The following is a 24,873-nucleotide window of genomic DNA, read 5'->3' on the forward strand; positions in this document are numbered from 1 at the left end:
TTCTAGAAAAAAATGCATCACCTCCAATTTTTCTAACTGAAGCCGAAGTGCATTTCTTTCAGCCGTAATAGTTTCAAGTGTGGTTTGCTTGTGTACTAAAGATTGCGTTAGTGAGCTTAAGCGCTGTTCAAGATCCAGTGAGGGACTGGTTGGAAGTTTTTGAACTTGGTTTCGCAGTTTCAAAATTTCGGTATCTCTGAAACAAATAATATTGAGTGTAAAACTTTCAATTGAACCAACCACATACTTTTCATGTGTTTGCACCGAAAACGCAGATCGTTGTCTAGCAATTTCTTGTCTCGTGGATATCAGTTCTTTTTGTCGAATATTTAGATCATCTTCAAGCTGCAATGTCTTCGTTGATTGGATACTGAGATTTTGCTGTAAATCATAATTTTTCTTTTCCAATTCATGTATAGTTTCCTTGAACTGAGACTCCATGTTTTGCCAGAATGTTTTAGAATTTTCATACTTTTTATTTAGATTCAGAATTTCATCAAGAAGACCGTGCCTCTCACTTTTTAACTGCTCAAGCTCTATCTGATCAATTTGATTCGATTTGTCGTTACTATTGATTCCATTTACCGTTTCGTTGTTCTTTAGTTGCTCAATCATTTGCTCTTTGAGTTGAAGTGTAGCATGAGCTCTTATACGATACTGTTGCAATTCCGTTGTAACATTATTAGTTTCCATTCTTGCCATTTCTAGTTTCTGGCTCAGCTCGTGCTCAGTTTGCAAATGTTTTGAAACTGTCGACTCCAGTTCTGAGATAGATTTGATGTATTTCTCATTGGTTTCCTCTGCATTTAAAAGCCTCATTTGCAGATCACTTTTTTGCTCGAACAAAACCTGGTACTGTAGTTCTAATTCTTCTAATTTTGCCTTAAAGTTGGAATTGGAGAGTTGTGTCTGGACACTATCGAGTTCAACTTTCAACTCATCTCTTTCTGATTTAATTTGCGCCAGTATAATTTTTGTAGCAGCTAATTCTTTTTCTAGAGAAAAGCTATCCTGAGCTATATTCTTCAAAGCAGACTGCGCGATACACTCCACAACAGTTCCATCCTTTTTTGAACTGAGTGAGCTTCTACGCGATGAATTAAGTCTGTCTGATTTCACTGACACGTTTTCCAAATCTGTTCTATCATCAAGCAATTCTTTTTCTTGGGACGCCGTGGGCGAGCATCTAATTAAATCTCTTTTAGTGCTAAGCGACATTACTTTGACCGATGGGGATTTGATAATGCTAATGGAAGCATTCCTGTGTGAGTTATCCAAATCGCTTGTTACTTCTATCAATCGGCCTAGATCGTCAACATCAGCATTTTCTTCAGACAAAAGAGACGGCTGTTGAAGCACTGTAGCTGCATTCTGATCAATTCTGGTTAAAATATTTTCTGCTTTCCCAGCTAGTTCTTGAAACCACGACATGTCAGGTTTTATATTTTACTTCCCTACAATTATGAATTTCAACTCTCTTAATTTTTACACCAACCTGAACAACGTATGAGCAATGGAAACAGCACTGTCAGCAGACAACTGGAAACCGAAACGTAAACAAAATAATCTCTAATCTACTCATGGAGTGTTCATTCTTCACAAAACCGAATGAATCGTGAACAGTATATAAAGACTTCTTCCTACTCTGCTTTGATTAGTTAGCCTATACACCATAGGTATAGGTTCCCTAGCTTTGATACATGAAATCTGCCCCAGGCAGGGTTGCCACACTAAATTCTGTTTGTTGAGTTGAAAAGTTTTCAAAGGACTGGCAAGAAATTTGATGCGCCTCATCTTGGAATAAACAGAATATATTAACTATCTTATAGAGCTTTAAACAATATGCATAACATCGCGGAAATTTCTCAGAATTATCAGAAATGCAAACAATAATTACAGACAACATTTGATTGTTTTGCCCGAACCACCAGAAGAAAAGGGTAAAGTGTCCATTTTTCGGGTGCCAGTGCCGTTGAAAACGCGTCAAATGTATGGTGCGGACAGCGATGCCATTCCCATGAAATTTTTATCATCATCTGTAGCTAGCGAACCTATACATTAGAGAAATGACAAGACACTCACCGTTAAGGCAACTGTCAACATCAAAACGGATAACGGCAATGCAAAATTATACAGATCGCCCGTTTGGATGTTGACAGCTGCCCTCACGGGGAGTGTCTCGGCGTCTCTCTGGTGTATAGGCTGACTATCTGTACAGTGCTTTTCAAAGGATCGCAAGTTGACTGTTAAAACACGAATTCGCGTTGACGGTGTTGCTGATATTTGTTTGGTTTTTGCATGCGAAAAAGAAGGAAGGAAATATTTTTGCTTTTGTCATCACGCACATTTTGACAATTGCATATGAGAGTTCACGTAGGTGCGAACAGCCTTGAAATCTTTTTCAACGCGAATAACCCGAATGCGAACGCCTTCCGCAGTCAACTTGACTGCTCGATATAGTCAAGCGATCGCCCAGAGAAAAACCAGTCAAAGTAAAGTTGATCGTTTTTTTAGTTTCTAGGTGGCGGTCATTCGCTATGGCAGCGCTCGTTAATTACGTTCACTCTCCGATTATGTGTACGTGCAAGACACGAAGTGAATGAGGGCGGTTGGTATCATTCTTACTGTTTCGTTTTGCGTTTGTTATCGTATTTGTTTTTTCATGTCGGATTGGATTGGAATAGAACTTTGAAATTTGTGTAACATATGACTAATGCATAAATCGGTACTTAGGGTAGAGCGGGAAAAGTTGGTCATTTTTGGTAAAAATGTTCCATTACTTTATACCGGTAATACAGTCATACCTCGATATAAGGCAACTTTATTTTCATTACCGCTACGTTATATCGAGTTACGTTGTATCGAAGCAAAAAAATTTTTTTTTAAATTCATGCAAGAATGTTAATGATTACTCAAAGATGCGCGAAAACCTATTTTCCATCACCTATCAGTAATTTTAAGCAGATTTAAGACAATTTTTCAACAAGTAAAATAAAAGTTTTTTAATTGATGCAAGACTGTTGAAATGCAAAAATGCGCGGAAACCTATTTCCCATCACCTACCAGTGATTTGAAACCTTTCTTATGCTTTTCTTTAGAGAAAATTTCAACAAACAAAAAAAAAAGTTGATGCAAGACTGTGAATTGTTACTGAAGGATGCGTGGAAACCTAATCCCATCACCCATTAGTATTTCAAAACCTTTCTTATGCCCATTTGGGACTTTCGCATTGGTTTCATTGGTTTCAAAACTTACTACATATTTTCGAAGCAATTTATACCCCAAAAACAGTTGCTATATCATTTATATTCAATATCAATACATCTTAAAAAGTTACGTTATATCGAGGTAAAAGTTACGTCATATGCGAGTATTATGCGAAAATATGAACTACATTAAACAGCTCGCAATTTTGCGGATACACTAAAGTTTTTTTTTACGAGGAGACACGTAGCGCGGAGAAAATCCGCGTGAAAAACGCGTAAGTTCCAAAATCCGGGTAAAAAATGGCGTTAATTGTAAGATATGCGTAAAACTTCACGTGAATTCCGAAGTCTGAGTGAATAAACTGGTGATTTCCAAAATTCGCGTAAAAAACGAGAAATTTCTGAAAACCGCGTAAATTCCGAAATCCGAGTAAAAAACCGCATGGATTAATACCGAAATTCGGGTAAAAAAACCGTGAAAACTCTGAAATCGTAAATTGGGGTAAATAAAACGTGTAAATTCCGAAATCCGCGTTAAAAACGCGTAAATTCTGAAATTTGCATAAAAAACAGCGTAAGTTCTGAAATCTGCGTAAATTCCCTAATACGCGTTAAAAGGCTTCAGTGTATTTGATCTTTTTTGAGCGGTTTACAGATTGGCCAATTAGCTCCTCAGGTAGGGTAGAAGTTGATCAGCGAGTGGGGTAAAGTGACAACTTTTATTTCGAAAGGACAATTCAGTTTTCCTCCACCAATGCATCAACGGCAGTCTGTAGCATTTAGGCGGAAGTCAAATCGTTTTCAGTTTTTCGCTTAGACGTTCGCAAAAGCTACTCATTATTGGATGAAAAAGTGTTAATCTCCCTTGCTTGACGAAAAGTTCACTAAGGTCGCCTTTTTTTACAGTTTTTTACGCAGGTTTTTTTTATGTGGTCATTTTTACGCGGATTCCGGAAATTACGCGGTTTTTTACGCAGATTCCGGAATTTACGCGGTGTTTTTTTCTTATGCGGATTCCGTATTTTTTCATTTCGGAATCCGGAATTCACGCGTTTTTTCACGTAGATTCAGGAATTTACGCGATTATTTTTTACGCGGTTTCCTTTTACGCGGCACGTATCCCCCGCGTAAAAAGCGACTTTGGTGCATACGTTGAAATTACATTGATGATTTGAATGGACACTTGACCAAAGGAAACACGTGTTAAATTGAAAACTCGAACCGAATTCCGCAATTCTAAAGTTTTTATGGTTTTCTGATTGTTATAGATCAGCTGAAAGAGAGTAATTTTATGAGCAAAACGTGGTTTTTGAGAAATTTTTATCGTTGTCGTTCGTATTTTTAATTGAATTCTTGCTCAAACCTGCTCAAAATCTGTTAATGAGCGAATTGTCATTTGAAAACGGGTGTTTATTATTTTTTATTTATAAACCGACGGACAACGATAAACATTTTTTTAAATCACAATTTGCACAACTGCACTTTGTTTTGTCATTTAGTTTCTTTGCTTATCTGATTATATCACCCATATAACCCATATAATTTTTTTATATAAATGATATGTGAAAATAAAACACAGTTTTTTCGATGCGTTGGTTTGATGTAATCCTCATTGACCAACTAACCCCGTAACCAACTAGCCCTGTTCTACCCTATCTTCTTCCCGCCGATGTTGTGAGAAAAACTACACTCAAAATAATTTTCACGTTATGATTACCGGAAAAGTTATGTGAATATTTTCCACTGTCATTTTCCCGTCGATTTTACGTGATTGTCATTTGAGTTCACCATGATCTGTCGAGATGATTTATCCTGTGAATATTATTCAGTACACATATGCGTTTCATGTGATTTTCACGTAGAATTTAACTACCGGTAAAGTGAAAAGCATAACGGATAGCTACTACGTTTTATAAAACGTATAAATTTCGATTGTGGTTTCCCAAATTCTTAAGAGAGAAATTAGATTTCAGAATTTTTTGAAATATGTTGCTAGTCGCACGGGCATGCAAAACTTCCAATTTGAAAATGGATTGACAAATATAAAGACATTTACCGTCGATAATTACTGTTAGCTGCTACTGTTTATGTTCAGGTAACTCCTGGATCTTTGAACTGAATCTGTGCAAAATCTGTAAGCTAAAGATTCCATGTCGAATTCTTATGGTTTTTCTAAATCTCACTCATTGGCAGGCCATCCATGAAATCAATTTCAATCAGACCGAATTACACAACAGCTTCGCCTTTTGACGTTGCCAAGTTCACGTAGATACTACGTGATAAAACATAGTATGCATGTGATTTTCACGTAGATGTTATGTTTGTCACATAAATCATGAAAAATGACAGAAAATGAATAAGTTCAGGAAATTTCACGTCACAATAACGTGAAAAATATTTTGAGTGTATCTTACTCATAAAGCCATTACCACGTGGCTTGAATGATGGTTATATTGAATATCACTCACAAACTCTACTGCTAAGCGATATTCGACGCAGATGATTGAAGTAAGCGTTGGTTAATTCATTACGAATGAGGTCCCGGTTAGTAAAAATTGGTACTGTAGGTTCAACAGTACCTACTAACCAGCACATGAGCCTCAAACGTAAGAATGCTTCAAACTGATTGACTGTTTTTTCGGTCGATCATGAACGCAAACGAAAAATGGTACGTGACTGCCGACAGAAGATTGTACGACGGACTTGAACGCCGAAGCGGCGGTCCTTTTGCGGAAAGCAACGTTGCACGCAGCTCGTTTCTTATTCACTCTGCTTTCAACCGTTCGTTGAAATTGAAAGTGCTGCAGGTACAAGTTGAAATTGAGCGAAGGATCGCACAAAAAGGAAAGCTTGTAACTGATCGCGAAAACGTTCAAGCGTCTTTATAGAAAAGGATTTTTCAAAGCCCTGTCTGTAGCCAGGGGATGGCAACCCTGTCAGCTGCCAGACATTTCCGGAGTGATTTGCGATTAGGGCGCAACGGGCGCAACTGGCAAAAGATAAACATTGAGGAATATCAGTTTGAAAATTTGCAAGTACAGTAAAGACCATTTTACGCGGGGGATACGTGCCGCGTTAAAAAAAAACCGCGTAAATTCCGGAATCCGCGTAAAAAAATACCGCGTAAATTCCGGAATCCGCGTAAATTCCGGAATCCGCGTAAAAAAACCGCGTAAATTCCGGAATCCGCGTAAAAAAGCCGCGTAGAAAAAAACCGCGTAAAAAGCGACCTTAGTGTACATTTTCAAATCGTAATTTCAAAGGAAGTGACTAACATTAATATCAATACCAAAAATCGACGTAAAATAAACCTGTCTTATAGTTTCCTAACAATACTACATTAAATTTGTGCATTGATGGCTGAAATCTGCGCTTTTCTTCTACCCCTTATCAAATGAGCCTTAAAGCATTCTGACAACGATATTCGCCCACCTTTATTTCGCCTTGTTTTTATTTTTTCCCTCAGTTGCGCCCTTTCAATTCGCCTGTGTTTTGAAAACATAATGTTGATCCGCCCTTTACTATCGCCTGTTTACGAAATATTTCACAAATAAGCCCGTTGCTTCAAAACAACGAAAAAAGCCCATTTCCAAAGTATCTTTTGTTTTGGGTGAACTGTTTTGTTGCCCTTCACTAAAAACTTGATTTGAATAGTTGTATCGATTACTACAAAAGAAATAATTCTTGCCATGAATTTTGTCAGTCTTTTCGAAACCAATGGTGTAATAAAACGATTTTTTTACATTTTGTTAGTTGCGCCCTAATCACGAATCACTCCGGATTCGACCAGGGATTCCAGAAGTTCAGATTTCTCGCTGAACATGTGTAAAGGGCCCATGTGCCATATGTAAACAAGCCACAGTTTCACGTTTTTCAATGAATACAAGCTTATTCTACTCGTACAAATAAGATTTTTTGATAAAGGGTGAATTCTTTTATCAATGAATCTTATTGGTAAGAGCAGATTTCGCTTGTATTGATCAAAAACCGAGAAAATTTGGCTTGTTTACATATGGTACATGGGCCCTTTTCACATGTTTGGCGAGATTTGTCTACAAAACGCAAACGTTTTTTAAAAATCACGTTTTGCTCAGAAAACGCGGCTTTTTCAAATGATATATAAAACCGGTATAGCTTTAGCGGAGTCTATGTGTATATAGAGTCCCGCAAAGAGAAAATCTATCGTTTCGGCAACACAGGTTTTGTGCCGTTCGTTGCCAAGAATATACAGTTCTGTTTTTCACCATGCATAAGAGAATATTATTTTTTTTAAATTCTTCACAAGGTACACAGTTTTGAAAGATCACACCGGTGATGTTTTGTTAAATTTAAGTAAACCAGTGTACAGGTTTAATGTTGGATTAAATGTGTAAGTAAAACTTCGGAAAAACACATATTCTTTATTACGCTCAATTACAACACTTCTCATCCACTCCTAACAGTATCACCTTGTTTATTTACATTGCTCGATTGGTACCCTCGTTTGACACTGATTTCCTTTAGTTTCATCTTTGCGGGACTCTTATTATAAACATAGACTCTGAGCTTTAGGACCCAATTGCAGTTTTTGATATAGTTTCTGTAGCTTTTTGTCAAAGCCTCCCTATATTTTCGCAGACTGACAAAATGCGTGCAGATTTTTTGCAGACTTTTACCTGCACGAGCGAGTTTTTTTCGAAACGCGGATAGATATTTTTCAAATCGAGCCGATTTTTTAGATTTTTTCGATCAGTTGCAGACATTTCACAAAAACATCTGGCATCTCTGTATCCCTGTCCAGTTAGTGATGGGAAATATCGCCCAAAACGGACATCAATAACAATCGATAATTTCGGGGATATTATCGATAATTTGACAACTAACGTTTGCGGTAAAAGAATTTTTTTTAGATGGTGATGAAAAAAAAAACTATTTCAGATGGTGATGAAAAAAAACTATGACAGATAATTGAGTTGGATAAAATTTTCAATGGAAGGTTATCATGTTAGCTTCCTCGTAAAAAAATATTACGTCCTTGCGTGCGGCCTTCCGGCAGTTAACCGGAACATTCGCCATGGCGGACAAAAACATGCGTGTAGGCATGTTTTTAAGCTCTTTTTTCTTTTTTTTTTTTATTAATTCCTCCTCCGTTTTCGCGACAAAATTGTTGGTATAGATCTTGCGCTTCAAGTTTACCCAGAAATCCTCGATGGGAAGCAGGTGGGGGACATTGGGCGGATTCGCCGACTTCGGTACCACATCGATATTCAGCCGCTCCATCTCCTCCAACGATCGCTTCGAGTAGTTGGCCGACGTCAAATCTGGTCAGAAAACCGTGTCTTCGCGCGTATGGTATTTCTTGATGAACGACGCAACTTCTGTCAGGCACTTCGTACTATGAATTTCCCCGTTCACGGCCAGCCCGGAGCGAAAGAAGAGCAACTTTGACATCCCTTTCTCGCTGATTGTCAGCCACAGCCACACCTTCTTGGGGAACTTGGTCTGTGAAATAAACTTTACCTCGGTGCTCACTTCCTTCGTGGGGGAGGTAAAATACGAAGAGCCCTGCTAGTCGTTGCCATCCAGGGTGAGATAGGTCTAGTCGTCCATCACCACTGCCACGTCGCGATTCGCCGGGAAAATCGATTTGACCATCTTATTCAACCGCTGTCGCTGCGTCATTGCCTGCAGCTCCGAGACCAGTGGACGGGACTGCCGCTTCCTGCATGTATGTCCATGTTCTCCAGATACTTTTTCACTGTTTTAGAGCATGCACCAACCTCTCGTTAAGTGCACGCAGTGATTTAGCCACTTCTCCCTCGGTCTTCCTCTTCAGCATCCTTCGAAGCTTCTTGTCGCTCAGGGTCGTTGGCCGTCCGAACCGGGCTTTCTTTCGATGCTCTGATCGTTGTCCAATAGTGCAAGATGTTGTAGATGCCAGAACCGGCATACCCGACGTCCACAAAGTGCCGCACGATGTCCGTTTCTGACGCGCACTTCTGAACGGAGTAGCTTCACTTTTTTCGCCATCACAGTTAGAGTTTGACTGATAGAGCTGTTAATTTTTTTTGCTAACTCATGGGTTACTATGATTGATGATGCATGAGTAGTTTCGTCAGTGCGATTAAAGGTAAACCCATGAAAAATCGGCAATTTTTGTCCATTTTTTTTAACGCAAACGTTATTCGACAAATGCAATTTTGCTATATCAATTTGTTAAAAACAGAGACAATGATGGCCCATATAGAATGGATACGTTTGCGTTGCGTTGACGTCAATTGGACAGTAAATGTATGGGCTAACTGTCAAATTGCCGCAAACGCAGCCGCAACGTATCCATTGTGTTAAGGCCTTGAATGACAAATCTTACTGTGAATTAGATACTGTGAATGAAATTCAAACAACCGAACGAGTTAAACAGTTTGTTTTGGAAAGTCTTCGGGTTTTACGCCGGGAGTACTTTTCAAGTCGAAGTTCATTTTGAAGGTTGCATAATGAGGGAAATAATTGAAGCAGGCAAAACTCTGTCAATGGCCAAAACTTCACGAAAAACGAATCAATTCTGACAAAACAGGTTTCATTTTACTGGAAAACGGTCCTAGTTTCCTAGTATTACTTGAGAACTGGACATGACCAAGGGTCACTAGAAATGTTTCGGATTTCCGGAGTGTGTGCCAAAGTGTACATTTTTGCAACGCGTAGAACTTTTTCTGACATTCTGTTTCACTCAGGTTTATATGTTGTCAATAAATCAAAATTTATTTCGGGTTCATTGGTAGCCAAAGATTGAAAGTTCGCCAAGGAATCATCGAGGTATGAATTTATTAAGTATGGAAGTTGATTTTGGTGCTTTTTTCCCTGTTGGGTACTAATTTTCTTTGAGCTTGCAGCACTCTAGCAGAATTCAATCGAACATTGTGGGTGTGTAGGTCTTATTAAAGCAAGCAACTTTGCAAACTCGCGTTTGAAAATTTATCTGGATTAACATTTAAAAAGGTCAGATTATTTCACGCGGATTTTCTCTAAAAGGTTATTTATGCAGATTTTCAAATAAACGTGGTTTTTTACGCGAATTTTTTAATTAAAGCGGTTTATCAAGCGGATTTCTAAATTAACATGTTTTTTTCACGAGGCATGTATCCCCCGCGTAAGAAAGCCTAACTGTATTTGAAACTTTTTCTTATGAATCAATATATCTTAGTAAAAATTATCTGAACTTTCCTTCAAAAATATAAAAAAATGAGTTTAAGACCCTTCTCTGAAAAAATATAATTTTAAAAACAAAAAATTATTTTAGAATAAATCGGTGATCTCAGATTTTTTTAAATGAAGTATTTTAGATAGACAATTTAGTTGCCGTTCTATGCGTTGCAAAAATGTACACTTTGACACACACTCTTGAAATCCGAAACATTTTCGGTGTAGGTTGGTTACACCAAGTTCCCAAGTAATACTAATATAATACTGTTTTCCAGTGAAATAAAATTCCAGTTAAAATTCGAGAGAATTTTATTATCTCAATTATTTTGTCTACCCCCTGTATAAATCAGCATACTTTTTTGGCGCAACAATTTCGTTGATTTGGATTTTTAGTGGAACTAAAAATTGGGTAACAGATACTTTAAACTTAAACAGTTCCAAGTTGAACTAAACAATTACCAAAGAATTACCAATAGACTGCCGCTACGCATGTCCATCATATTATAAGAGTTGGTAAGCCAAAGAAAATGCGTTTTATTACAATTTCGTATCATTGCTTTTTATGAGATGGTGCAAAAAATTGGGATATTTTTTTAAAGTTCTCCAGTACTAAGTTGTCGAATTCATCTGTTCTTAGGAAACTAAAAACTATAAATACCTTTTTAGTTACCATTATTTCTCAGAAACTCAGTGACACCTGGGGCGAACCTTTACACCACCCCCAACAATGCTAAATCTTGTCGAATAACAGCACCCAACAAATATTGTGAGTTTCACTGAAACTTATTCGCCGCGCTATAAACCGAAACTCTGAAACCAAATGCCCTTCTTGGTTGCCGAATCGATTTTATTTTCCTCGGGACACTGTAAGCAACAGCCAAAATTAAATCTACCTGTCTTGGCAACCCTTTCCAAAATCAAAACAAACTTCGATTCTGGCAGCACACTGAATGCGGCGTCAGGGGTGCCATTTTTACAGATTACTCTAATATAGATTGATATCATAATGCTTAAAACAGAAACAACGAAGTGAGTATATGATCCAATAGATTTTCCTCTGGTGATTAGTAATCCTTTTTAGTCTCCACTGTCTCCAGCAGTGATTTCTTCAAGGATTTTTCCGATTTTTTAACAATGAAGGTTGATGCAATTAAAAACAGCATACATCTGGCAACTCAGCGCGGCCTTTGATTCAAGCGCGGTGTTTGGATTAGGGACGTTGCGATACCATTAAACATCGATACTTAGGATCGATACCTGTATCGAGAGCAGGTACTGATATTCCGATAGTATCGAGGCTAACGTATCGATACCTAAATGTATCGTTGTGCGATACCAATGCATTCAAAATATAAGTCATAATTTTTTTTATTATTTATTCCTCAAGATAAAACGTTTCATTCAATTAAACCATTTATATAGACCATTTTACGAGACGTTTCTGAACTCAATCTATGAATGAAATTTTGACAGAAAGCTCGGAACCGCTTACATAACGCACGTAAAAGCAACATCATCAACAGCAGAATACGTGACACCTGTCAGTTCGTAAAATGATCTATAAATTAATGAATCTAGAAACACCAGCTTCTGCAGAAACTTAGTCAAAAGTCGATTACGCTTTTCCTTAATAATTGATCCTGTTTTCGAAAAGAGCCGCTTGCATGGCTCTGTAGATTTTACCTTCGGATCTGCATGACCGTAGAAAAGGATCGTTCTCGTAGGTTAATCTACAGAAATTTCTGTTAAATTGGCATTGCCGATGAGATGGCATGCATGCATACGATGCATCAAAATGGCACAGGAAACAGCAAGTTTGCTGCTTCGTTCGTTCTTCTTTACAGGGTTGTTTTGAGTCTTTTCGATACTGAGAGGTGTGTATCGATATTGATGAAGTATCGCTGGTAAAACATCGATACCAAATATCCGAGTATCGGAAGCAGAAGGATCGATTCTGTATTAGCATCGGTGGTATCGCAACGTCCCTAGTTTGGATTAGACCGCGTTCAGTTTTGGGCAAATCTCTTAATACCTAGCGGCAAAAGCAACTCCTGGGGTAGGGTAGGTGAGGTCTCCTTCTTTTGGGTCTCCTCCAGTAACCAGCCGCACTGACTTGTGCTCACCCTTATAATATCGATAATTATCGTTAACGTAAGAAAAATAACGATAATATCGATGTCCAGCATCTATCGATATTATCGATAAGTATCGATAAGTTTCCCATCACTAGTCCAGTGCATGAATATAACATGGCGTTGAATATAGTTCGATTTCGAACTTAACTAAAGTTTGACCCATAGAAATTATTTTAGATAACTAAATTAATAGTAAAATGACAGAACTGTGTTGTAAGTGCAATCTACCAAAGGAATCTCCTAAGGCCCACTACGGGTAAGCCTATAAATTGTACAGACATAATCTTGTTTTTGCCAACGACAGTCAACAAGTATTTGTGGTGGAATTTTTGTTTAGATCAGCATCATTTCGTTACATTTGCCGCCTGTGCTTGATGCGTGCCGAAGAGGCTGAGCCAATATTCATACATCCTGGCGATAGAACGTTGGCCAACAAAATCTTTGCTTGCACTGGTGTGGAGGTAAAATAGACGTTTTCTGCAAGATAAACATGTACCTATAAACAGCCGGCTACGCTACATTTTTTATGATGCACTGTCATTGAATTGCATAAAAAATGTTTACATTTTCAGATAGATGAGAAAGCTGCCGTTGGACCGAGCGCAATTTGTATTTCTTGTAAGACATCTGTGTATAAAAGTTATCAGTTTTTAGAATTATGCCAACGCAACAATAAAATCATCCAAAATTTACTTGCTAACCATGACACGTATAACAGCACACAGCAAAATGAACTACGTATGGTTATTCGCCCTGGTCAAACAGCGGCTAATCAGCACAAATCAAAAAGTCGAAGAAAACGAACGCTGTCACGCAGAAAATCAACACGCAGCAACATGCAATCATCTACTAGTACTAGTGATATTACTTGGAGCGATTGTGAGGACGATGAAAACGAGTGTCACGCTTTTGATGAGGACGAAATAATCCCTTATCGTCAACTCGCTTACGAAACTGATACCCAAGAAGAATCTCCCAAGCGGCGGCGTTTAAACGAGGCAGAAAATAAAGTCCCAGCGTTAGTAATACCGTTGGCTCGTCTCAATGGTTTTACAGGTACCTTGCAATCGGAAAGACGAATATCCCGCCATTCTATAATTGATCAAACGGGAGAAAATGATTTATTTCAGTGTGAATTTTGTGACGGATCGTTCCCCTATCGTATTCAAATTAAGCAACATATCGATCTTTATCATGCTAACCGGAAACACGAATTAGCTTGTAAGTTTTGTTCAAAAACTTATTTTACAACTGAAACTTTACGACGACATATAGCAGAGAAACATGCTTCAACAATTTTAAGAGAGTGTAAACTTTGCGATAGAAGTTTCACTACTGCCCAAGGTTTGCATCAGCATTATCGTACAATAATGCATCGAGCAGCCACAGGTGAAGCCGTTTATCCGAGAAGGCGCTATTCCTACCAAAGTAATTCTAGTCGACGAAATTCGGTTTGTTCCAACTTCAGCGAAAATGATTATCAAATTTCTGAAAGACGCTCAAGCCAAAAATCCCAGTCGAGTCGCATGAACCAGGATGACAATAATCCATACGCAGATGTCTGCTACGATGAAGTAACTACATACAAATGCGACTATTGCGATGCGTATTTCGATGATGAAAAAACTCTAGCAAAACACACCGCTGTTCAACCGTGTCGTATAGAACTAGAACCACTAGATCTGGATTTGTTGTTAGAGAAAATGGATCTTGATGAACTACTGCAACCACTGAATAACATCGATGATGTTGCAATAATCGAGCCACCTATCGAGATAGTCGACCTTACCTAGCATACTGCCAACGGCAGATGTGGAAATGCGAAGCCAATTATCCTACGCATCAAATGTACCAAAAACGTTAAACACTGTAATCATTTAAATACATTATTAGAATAGAGATGAATATTGATTTTATTTTTCAATTATCGAATGTGCAAAAATGTTTCCCTATATGAATTTTATACACAAACTCAAATTGCCTTTAAATATATTTTTGGATTCAAAGCTCAAATATCTTTTTCATTTCGTTATTTTATTTTGGGCCCATGACCATGAGACCAGTTGTTCGTCGAAGCTTCTGTAATACGGCCCTTTCTTCCCAAAAAGAAAAACTGCCTTATTTAGAAGGGGAACTCGTAACCTCATGGTTACAGTCTTTTTTGACAAGCGTCATCAGTTCGAATTTCATAGTGAATTTTTTATTCCACTGGCCCAGTGCAAATCTACTTAAGGAATGAAGAAACAACATCGCGATTTACGACGCAAGTAAGATAGAAGAAATGCCAGATAATTGTTAACAAACTAAGCACGTGCGGTGGTGGGCTAAAACTGACAAGTTTTCACGGTGCGCTTCGGACAGCACGCCAGGTCAATACTAGAGTCACTGTATATTTTACTAGTCTGGCGGAGTGAATTCGGGAACCATATAAAACTGTTATAACGGGCGGTTTTTTTTACGCGGATTCCGGAATTTACTTTATTTTTTATTTTTTTTTGCCCGGAATCCGGTTCCCCTTCACTCGGAATGCAAAATTAACGATGGTTTTTTTTACGCGGGTTCCGGAATTTACGCGTTTTTTCACGCGGATTCCGGAATTTACGCGGTTTTTTTACGAGGATTCCGGAATTTACGCGGCACGTATCCCCCGCGTAAAAAGCGACTTTAGTGTATAAAATAGCGAATTTCTTTATTCTACCAGCGCACCTCGTTTTGACCTGGAAGCGCACTAACTGCTGTCAAAACCCCAAGTATAGATGACAGTTCTAAAAGGTATGCTATTCACGTCGATGCATTAGTATTAGTGATCGTTATGAACTTTTTCCAATTTTGTATGAAATTTGAAATGATTTTGCATTTTAAACTAAACTTATAAAACATATTTTACTGAAAAGTTATAGGAATGATGTTGAAACATGTTTTATTTGTGGGGAATACATAAACATGCTGCGGTTTAGGTAAAATATGCTGTTTTTCATCAATTTGCCGGTAACCTTTTTGCACTTTTCGTTTTTTTCTTGTACTCTAATAGCGCTTCAAAATAGAGTCGCTTATGTTTCATACAGTAACAAAAGTCATGAGCTATGACAATGACTAAGATTATGCTCCAACTATTAGAAATATAGCATTTTTATATATTTTATTTCGTCATATTGTCGCAATTTTTCACACTAAATCTGAATTAATATCAATTTCTAGTGTGTTTCAACTGGAGATTCACTCTCCAACCAAAAAAATCAGATATAAAACAACATAAAACGAGAAATTTCCAAAAATGTTCCGAATTCCATACAAAACGCGAAAATTTTCATAACGAGATTTGTTTGTGTGCGTGGATAGACAAAAATGTAGCATACCTTGTAGAACTGTCATCATACTTGGGTCAAAAACCTTCTTTATTCGCTCGATTTTGACCCAGTTCTGACCTGCCGTGCTGCCCGAAGCGCACTGTAAAATTTGTCAGCTTCAACTCACCACCGCACGTGCTAAGTTCGTAAACAATTATCTAGCATCTCTTTCTCACTTGCGTCTTAAATGGCGATGATGTTTCATTATTCCTCGACAGTTTTGCCCGCACACAGTGGAATAAAGAAATTTGCTATAAGGCACATAACGTTAATACATAACAGCATTGGGGTTGCCATAATAACCTAACAGTATCCAGCTTTTTACGCACCATAATGGCGGGTGCTATAATGCGCGTTAGTAATTAGTGAACCTCTCTGTTTACGTCAGATTCGTGATTCGGTTTATTCGCGTTGAAAGAGATTTCGAAGGCTGTTCGCACCTACGTGAACTCTCGTATGTAATTGTCAAAATGTGCGTGAAGACAAAAGCAAACATATTTCCTTCTTTCTTTTTCGCACGCAGAAACCAAACAAATATCAGCAACACCGTCAACGCGAATACCTGCAGTTTTGACAACATTATTGTTGACAGATTAATTGTTTTTCTCGTGAAACACATGAAGAGTCAAACTGACGTAAGCAGAGTTGTCAAAAGGGTAGGTAACATATTACGAATTTTTCATTCGGGTTATTCGCGTTGAAAGAGATTTTGAAGGCTGTTCGCACCTACGTGAACACTCATATCCAATTGTCAAAATGTGCGTGATGACAAAAGCAAAAATATTTCCTTCTTTCTTTTTCGCATGCAAAAACCAAACAAATATCAGCAACACCGTCAACGCGAATTAGAGCGTCCGCCATTATGGCGCGTACAAAGCTGGATAGTATTCAGCTTTTTATGCACCATAATGGCGGTCGCTATAATACGTGTTCGTAATATGCGAACCTCTCTGCTTACGTCAGATTTGCGATTTCTGAAAAATTGGCAACACAAATGTTGCCAGATATATTTTTCTTTTGATAAATTGTATGAAGACTTCAAACTGACGTAAGCAGAGTTGTCAAAGGGTGCACGCTCACTCTGGATAACTCAAAACTGAGTCAAAACCTAATCAGTTTCGATAAAACCGTATGTATTCAAAATTGAGTAGAAGTTGTTTTACTCATTTTTGAGTACCACCGAATGTTATAAAAATTGAATAAATATTACCCATATTATACCTGATGCGCGATGCGTAAAAGTTACTCATTTTCGACTCAAAAATGAGTACTTTAAGCTTCAATGAGGGAATTTCGGAAAAATTATCATTATTGACTCGATATTATTATACTTTGCATTTTGAATCAATTTTATTTTAAAAAAGGCTTATTTCAAGAAATTTACCTTTGTTCGCCGGGACACGGGAGATCTTTGAATTTATTCGCCGTATATCCAACCAACGAGTCCTGGTGAAAAAGAAAAATTGGCATTAGTTGCAGTCAATCATTTCAAATTATGAATTACCTACCGATAACAACTAATTTCAAACATTTCTATTTCCTCAGTTTTTCAGACGGTTCGCTGTTTGCTTTTAATTGCAAAAAAAGTTATTAACAACACGCAAGCACCAGTTACCCAATTTTGAGTAAATTTGCCGCCATGATCAATTTAATTCTACTCATTTTTTGACGTCTTCGAACAACTGAAAAAAATGATTAAAATTCAACTCAGCCGTTGAGTAGCCCAGAGTGAGCGTGTGGGTAATTTATTACGAACTTTGCATTATAGCGTCCACCATTACGGCGCGTAAAAAGCTGGTATCCTTATTACTTGGTGACTTTACTATTAGGACCATAGTAACGACCTTGTTGATTATGCTAAAGATCAGTGGTGGGCACCGCTAACCGAAAATTTAGCGACGCTAATCGCTAAGTCGCTAACCGGAAAATCTAGCTCGATAATCGCTAAACGCTAAACGCTAAACCCACATTAGCGGAACTTTCGCTAATCGCTAATCGCTAACTTTTTAATATGTAAATAGTCATATCGCTATATTTATTACTCGTGTTTTGTAAGATTTGGACCACTTTGATCTGTTTTGGTTAAACAAACGAAAACAATTACTTTTTAAAGCTATTTACAGTAAGAGGTTCACGAAACGGTATTCATATTTGATTTTATAAAAACAAGAATAACAAAAGTTATTTAGCTTGCATTGAAAATAGATACTCTTAAGAATGCTTTCATGAAAATTCAATTATTATCTGAATCGAAAAAGTAGAACCAAACTTGTCATAATTTCAAGCGCATTGCAATTTACCAAAGTTCTTGGTGTACCAAAAATTCAATCTAGACCTTGTGCTTGTTCTTCAAAATGCTCCTGTGGCTTGCACGATAACTGGAACTCAATTCTAGGGTAAAACACTGACAAAAGTAACTTTCGCAGTAAAGTATGTTCATCTTTCGAAGCAATTTACGTACGCCATCAGCAATTCACAGTTTTTCTAAATATTTCTATTGTCGCTTCTCCACAAAATTTAGCGAATTAGCGATTAGCGTTTCGAAGGCCAAAATTTTAGCGACGCTAACAGTTTCGCTAACCAGCTCAAAAATTAGCGAAATCGCTAAATCGCTAACTGAATTTCAGCGTCGCTAATTAGCGAATTAGCGAATTAGCGGAATGGTGCCCACCACTGCTAAAGATACATGAGCTATCCTAAAAATCAGCCTCTTTCTACTTCGGATTTCACAAGAGGTAAGACGTCTTCCTTCTCGTACTGCATAAGCTGGGTGATTCCTCTAACAAAATATCGGATTTTCACAGTTAGGTTGGCTATGCCAGCTTCAACCACCTCTTTGGCATCACGCCATATTTCAAGGGCTAACATCTCAACATATGTGTAAACGAGATAGCATATCACCGCTTCTTTTCATACATCTTTATCTTACTGCTGACAGCGGGCACAAATTGATTTGAGCCCAGGACATGAGTTCATTGTCATTCACTGTTACTCGGTATAGGGATGCCAAAGACTCGGATTCAACCCACCACCGCACGTGCTTAGTTCGTAAACAATTATTTGGCATCTCTTTCTTACTTGCATCGTTAATTGCGATGTCGTTTCTTTATTCCTCGATAGATTTGTCCTGACTCAGGAGAATTAAGAAATTCGCTATAACATACATATAATTATAACAGGTGAAATTATAAAAGAAACTATAAATCAAAACATGAAAACATGTTCAGCAGCACTGCAAAAATCAAAACGCCAGGGATACCAGATGTGCAGATTTGTCTGCAAAACGCAGATTTTTAGAGTCCGTGTGCAGATTTTTATTGATTTGCAGATATTCACAGATTTTCCATAGTTTCTGCAGATTTTTGTCAGAGTCTCCTTATATTTGCGCAGTTTTTCTCAAAATGTGTGCAGATTTTTACAGACTTTTATCAGCGCGAGCGAAATTCTTGCGAATCACGAATAGATTTTTGTCAGATTTCAAGCAGATTTTTCCGGTTTTTCGAGCAGTTGCAGACATTTCTCAAAAACATCTGGCATCTCTGCAAAACGCACTCGTACTGAACGTACTGAACGCACTCGGAGTTTTCAATTTCAGCCTATCAGTGAGCGGTTTCCAAAGTGTCTCCCCGTAGGGTTTACCATGTCATGCATAGGAAAATCAATCTTCTTACACTCAGATTTCAATGCCAAAACACGATCGATATGGGTCGACATGCTAAAATGATTGTGTTGGTACAGCCGAAATTCGTTGGTTGGAACACAACTGCCACCCAACTAGCGAATCGTGTTCGTTAGTTGGATGAACTGGAAACTGGGCAAATTTTTCAAAGGGGGGTGCCGATTGCTTGTTTTCTTCCTGCTTTGGAAAATTTCCTAATTTCATTGCGGTAAAACTATGCCAAAGAAAATTAACGTTGCTCATCTATCTTGCTGCTGTAGTAAATATTTTATGTATTTGGTCAATACTTTTTCATGCGAAAATTCCAACGAGAAGCAAAATGATAAAGCGCAAGCACATCACTCTACTTCTTGCCTGAAAAATGGAGGATCGCTACGCTGGATACTTCCGGTGAAGGCCTTGAAGAAATAAAAGAACAAACAACCGAACAGGAAACCTCTAAATTACACACAAAATGTTGTAAATTTATAACATGTACTTTTCACATTACGCAATTGATTATGCCAGAGATGATCTGCATGAAGTGTCCAGTTAATAGCGCTGAGAAACAAACTTATTAGTGCTGAATGGATTAAGCGTAATAACTAAACATGTTTACAAATTTTTTACAACAATAAATAATAATTTTACAACAATAAATAATATAAATAATAAATAATACTAAAATAATAATTTTATTTTAGTAATATTATTATCACTTTTCGGACCCCTGAAATGCATTTGAAAGACGTTGAATTCTAATATTAGAGTGCTTTTTAGTTGGGTGACAGCCCAACTAGCGAACAACCAACTAACGAACCTCCAACTAACGAACATCCAACGAGCGAATCATCGCTGTATACATGTGTGAAGAGCGTTTGGTATGTGAGCTTGTGATTTTTTTCAGTGTTATTATCCGTAATCTCGTTTATCACAAGTTCATTCCTATACCTCTCTATAGATCACCTTGATCAACATTCTGACACTGAAACATGCATGTATGTATTAGTAGTATTAGTACATATATAAACATGTTTTTAGGACTGTGAGAATCAGGGTTGCCAATGTTCCAGTTTAAACTGGATTCCTCCAGTTTTTTTCAAGTGATCCAGTCAAACAGTTTATTCCCAAAATCTTCCAGTTTTTTAGATATTTGCCAGTTTTATCCAGTTTTTTATTCACTGAAGCTCCGATTGATTTTCGAAAAAAATTTTTAAACGTGAATATTGTAGATTGAAAATTATTTTGACAATTCTTAACAGCATTCTCAGTATGCTATCTTCTCGCACGAAACACGGTCAAATTAGAGACTGCATGACATGGTTGAGACAAAACCAAACAAATAGATTATACCAGACCATGAAAAAAATTTCTGTTTATTTTCTGTTGCGTAGCAGTTAAAAATTTTTAGAAGAACTAGATACCGAAAGATAGCGAAGTCAGAAATAATTGTAATTTCAATGTCGGATGTAACAGAAGAAAATGTTGCTCTATTTTCTTAATTTTGAGATACAGTCAGGTTTTTTTTTTACGCGGGGGATACGTACCTCGTAAAAAAAAACCGCGTTAATTCATAAATCCGCGGAAAAAAACCGCGCTAATTCAACAATCCGCGTAAAAAAAACCGCGTTAATTCAAAAATCCGCGTAAAAAAAACCACGTTTTTTTTAGATCCGCGTAAAGTAGTCCAGCAAGAAGGGCTTTAGAAAAAAACCCTAGACGCTCTAGAACCAGTATTTAAAATTCCGGATCTTTCGGTGGGCGGAGAGTATTTTTTGGACTAAGTCTTTTACTAAATAAACAATTAAACGTTTCTGGTTCCAACCCACGTTAATTCGGAAATTCGTGAATTATTTTTTGAATAAGCGCGGTATCGCGTAAAAAAAACCGCGTTAGTTCAAAAATTCGCGTAAAAAACCGCGTTAATTCAAAAATCCGCGTAAAAAAACCGCGTTAATTCAACAATACGCGTAAAAAAACCTCGTAAAAAAACCGCGTAAAAAAAACCTGACTGTAGATTGATTGCGTAATTTTGAATTGCGCTGCTGTTAGAAGAAATTTTTCAGTCCATAATTTTAACAAAATGTAAACCCAAAACAAAACAGTTCTGATTAACATAAGTAATTTTTTGCGAAGAGGTATCTCTTTAGTTGCTTCATAAAAAATTGTCACTGAACTCAGTCCCCATAACAGAAAAGCACACTCAAAATCATTTTTTTGCTTTTTTTAAATTTATTTGGAATCCAGTTTTATCCAGTTTTTTCTTCAGCCTTTTTCTAGTTAAATCGAAAATTTTATTGGCAACCCTGGTGAGAATGTGTAATTTTTCAGCTAAAATTTTCTTGCGTAAAAAGTATATACCTAGCGGCTTTTAGCATTAAAAGAAAATCATTCACAGTTTGTTTCTATTTCTGCTGGTTTATAAAGGACTACAACATTGTTTTCACTTCTGGAAAACAATTGTCCAATTCCAAAACAAGCGTAAACGTTAATATGGCAAAGCGAGGTAAAAAAAGAGCAAAGACTGCTCGCAAAACAGAAGTAAATGTTGCTGCAAGTTCTTCAGCAGTATGTGCCCCTCAAAAAGTTCATCCTGCAAGAGACGATTGTTACCCGTGAGTACATACAATTAAAATAAATAGTATTAATAATTGCATAACATGTTGTGTATATCTTAGGTTAAACAAGTTGTGCCGTTTATGTTTGTTGTCTAATATCAACATGGAGCCCATTTTTGCTTATCCCGGAGACAACAGACTCTCCGAAAAAATTTTTGAATGTACTAGTCTTCAGGTAACTTATTTTATTTCTCATAAGAGAATTATGTTTACTTAATTGAACAAATATTTCAGATCACTGAAGCCTGCGAACAGGGAATTCCCACATCTATCTGTGGTCAATGCAAGAAGCAATTAGATCAATGTCACGAATTCCGTCTACTTTGCTGGAAAAACAACGAGGTTTTGCAAAATTTGCATGCCATTTTAAACCCAAAAAGACAAGTTCAACCGAAAAGCTGGTCAACTCCTGTTATTCAATTAACAAAACTCGATATCGGTATGAGCTCTATGCAAAGCGAACAAATAGATTTGTCTAAGCTTTACACTCCTCCTCGAGGTGGTAGAAGAGTTGCGACAGCTAAACGCAATTTTGGAGAAATTAATTTGGATCAGTTGTATACTCCCTCCCGTCGAGGTTTCAATGCATCTAAAGCTTTTCCTCGCTTCTCTAAGGAATTAGTGGTACGTCTAGTTCCCATGTCTACTTCACTTATTAATAAGTATCGCAAAGCCACCATAACAAGGACAAAAGCTGCAATGAAATCATTTTCACAGTCGAAAGTAACGCAATCAGGACATTCAAAAAAATCAACAAAATCAGTTGCAAAAGCTAGAACAGAAAAACGAAGTTTGTCAGTGGTAAAGACAACTCCCACTAAGCCTACTAAAGTTAACAAAACAACGAAAACAGTTTCTCCGTCGGTGAAAAAACCTAAAGCCAAACAAGCTGAAATCTCAATGCCTCCCAAAAAGAGGAAGGAAAATTTTCCAACACCAGTGCCAGCGATGGTAACTTGTTTACTATGTAGTAACACATTCAACAATCAGAAAACCCTGAGTCGTCACATGAGTGCACATGAGAATGTAAGTTTTGTAAGACTGTGAATGTTTAAGTTAAGTTTTTCGTTTAAACATTAGGTCATATGAACAAACAATTTATTTATATCAACATATTCTGACGATTTACAATGCACCAGTACCTAATCACGTAGTGTTAGTTTTTATATTTTAAAAATGAAATACTTATTGATTTCTCAAAAACCCAATCAAGGTCAACTTGACGGTATGATACAATTTAATACCTTGTTTATGCTTTACAGAATCGTAAACAAAACCGCGTGTTTGGCTGTGAAATTTGCCAAAAAGAATATTTGAAGCCAGCTCAACTGACAGAACATCTACAAAGCCCAGAGCATATTGCATGTGCTGGACCCTGTGAGTTAGAAGAAGCCGAGGTATCAATTCTTCCAGATAACGATGACGAACAATTACAAATAGCCTCTGGAGAGTTATCTAAAAGTGTGTCTGTCAATGCTGCAGACGCAGAAGAAATCACGGTTCAACCAATAATTCACTTATCTGAAAATCGGCAACCATCCCCAGACACGAACGACGCTTCTCAGCATGGTGATGATCATGATGGAGATCCAAATCCGGCTGAAGAAGCTCAGATAGTAGCGGACATCGAATCTTCAGTGGCAAACGAAATTCCTGTTAATCGAGATGCCAGCCCTATACCAGTGGATAGTGAATCATCGATTTCGCGAGATGGAGGTGTACAGTATAGTGATGTTTGTTCAACAAACAATGCAGAGAATTTGTTCAATGGTAGCGGAACTGATTCCTTTAATTCTTCGCGACGCGTTACCTTCTCCGACATAACTGAGGTTGTAGAATAGTTTTCGCTTTTGAGAGGTGTGTCATACGTTTTTTTGATTGGCTAAGGATACCGATCTTATTCTTTATATGTTTTCAAATGTTTATGATGCAACATTTTCGCAGGTAATTTTAATCTCAATAAACAAGTATCGTAAAAAAACTTTAAGCTAATCAGGCAGCCAATAAAATAAAAAAAGTAGAATATAAGCAACTTGAGAAAAAAAAATTATTATATTAATTTGATGACATGAAAGTTATGTATGTATTATGCATTAAGTTGAAAATAGGAGTTGTCGACTAGCGACATTCGATTTTACTCTCATACCGTACATTATACTTAACGTCGGAAGTAGTGCGCTGTATAGCGCATCTGATTTGCTATACAGCGCATTGCTTCCGACGTTAGGTATAATGTACGGTATGAGAGAAAAATCGAATGTCGCTAGTCGAAAACTCCAATTTTCAACTTAATGCATAATATTACATTCAATTTGAGGATGCCACATGCGTGTGTCACAATATGGGCTTCCTAGCAAAGATGGCTAGAACAAGACTCCTGACTCTTGCAGTATCCAGCGGATCCGATTGTCGCTGCGCGTGAACAAGAATGGAACTAACTTGTATACTGATGATGACGACAAGGTGGCGAAAGGTGAAGCAATTTTTCTTCGATATCCTTGCATGGTCCAGCCATCTAATTGTCAATATCCTTGCACGGTGCGACCATCTAATTTTCAATATTCTCATATGGTGCTGTTATCTAGTTTTCATTTTCATCTGGCGAATCATGCACGATGAATCGATTTTGCTAATAACCAGTTTTATGCGAATTTGAGTCATCAGATGGCAGCACTAACCGTTGTAAAGGTGTCGTGGGCAAAATGTATGAAAAAACTGGAAGTCAGGTAT

The 24,873-nt window shown here is 37.4% G+C and overlaps 3 protein-coding genes across 8 annotated transcripts in view; 2 read left to right on the forward strand and 1 right to left on the reverse strand.

Annotated features, from left to right (window-relative positions):
- The window catches only part of LOC129732496 (golgin-84), a 95,933-nt gene extending 84,812 nt beyond the window's left edge, over positions 1–11,121 (reverse strand). For 5 of the 6 annotated variants that reach the window (XM_055693426.1, XM_055693424.1, XM_055693427.1 and 2 more), the window contains exons 1-2: positions 248–1,635; positions 22–196 (exon numbers count right to left, since the gene is read on the reverse strand). In XM_055693426.1, the coding sequence (XP_055549401.1) occupies positions 22–196; positions 248–1,431 (1,359 nt within the window). In that variant the 5' untranslated portion in view covers positions 1,432–1,635. Of the gene's footprint in view, positions 1–21; positions 197–247; positions 1,636–11,043 lie in introns of those variants that run through there. The other variant, XM_055693423.1, reaches the window with a different exon arrangement.
- A 1,485-nt stretch (positions 11,122–12,606) lies between these two features.
- On the forward strand, positions 12,607–14,533 carry LOC129727734 (GDNF-inducible zinc finger protein 1-like). The gene is made up of 3 exons (XM_055685844.1): positions 12,607–12,776; positions 12,858–12,981; positions 13,093–14,533. The coding sequence occupies exons 1-3, from the start codon at positions 12,718–12,720 to the stop codon at positions 14,311–14,313; spliced, it is 1,404 nt and encodes a 467-aa protein (XP_055541819.1). The 5' UTR covers positions 12,607–12,717; the 3' UTR covers positions 14,314–14,533.
- A 7,282-nt stretch (positions 14,534–21,815) lies between these two features.
- LOC129727692 (uncharacterized) lies at positions 21,816–24,184 on the forward strand. Its single transcript, XM_055685745.1, has 4 exons — positions 21,816–22,140; positions 22,204–22,318; positions 22,378–23,169; positions 23,406–24,184. Exons 1-4 carry the CDS (start codon positions 22,019–22,021, stop codon positions 23,982–23,984), a joined length of 1,608 nt encoding a protein of 535 aa, XP_055541720.1. The 5' UTR covers positions 21,816–22,018; the 3' UTR covers positions 23,985–24,184.
- Positions 24,185–24,873: the final 689 nt, after the last annotated feature.

Source organism: Wyeomyia smithii, chromosome 3 (assembly GCF_029784165.1).
Source record: "Wyeomyia smithii strain HCP4-BCI-WySm-NY-G18 chromosome 3, ASM2978416v1, whole genome shotgun sequence".
NCBI classification, from domain to species: Eukaryota; Metazoa; Arthropoda; class Insecta; order Diptera; family Culicidae; genus Wyeomyia; species Wyeomyia smithii.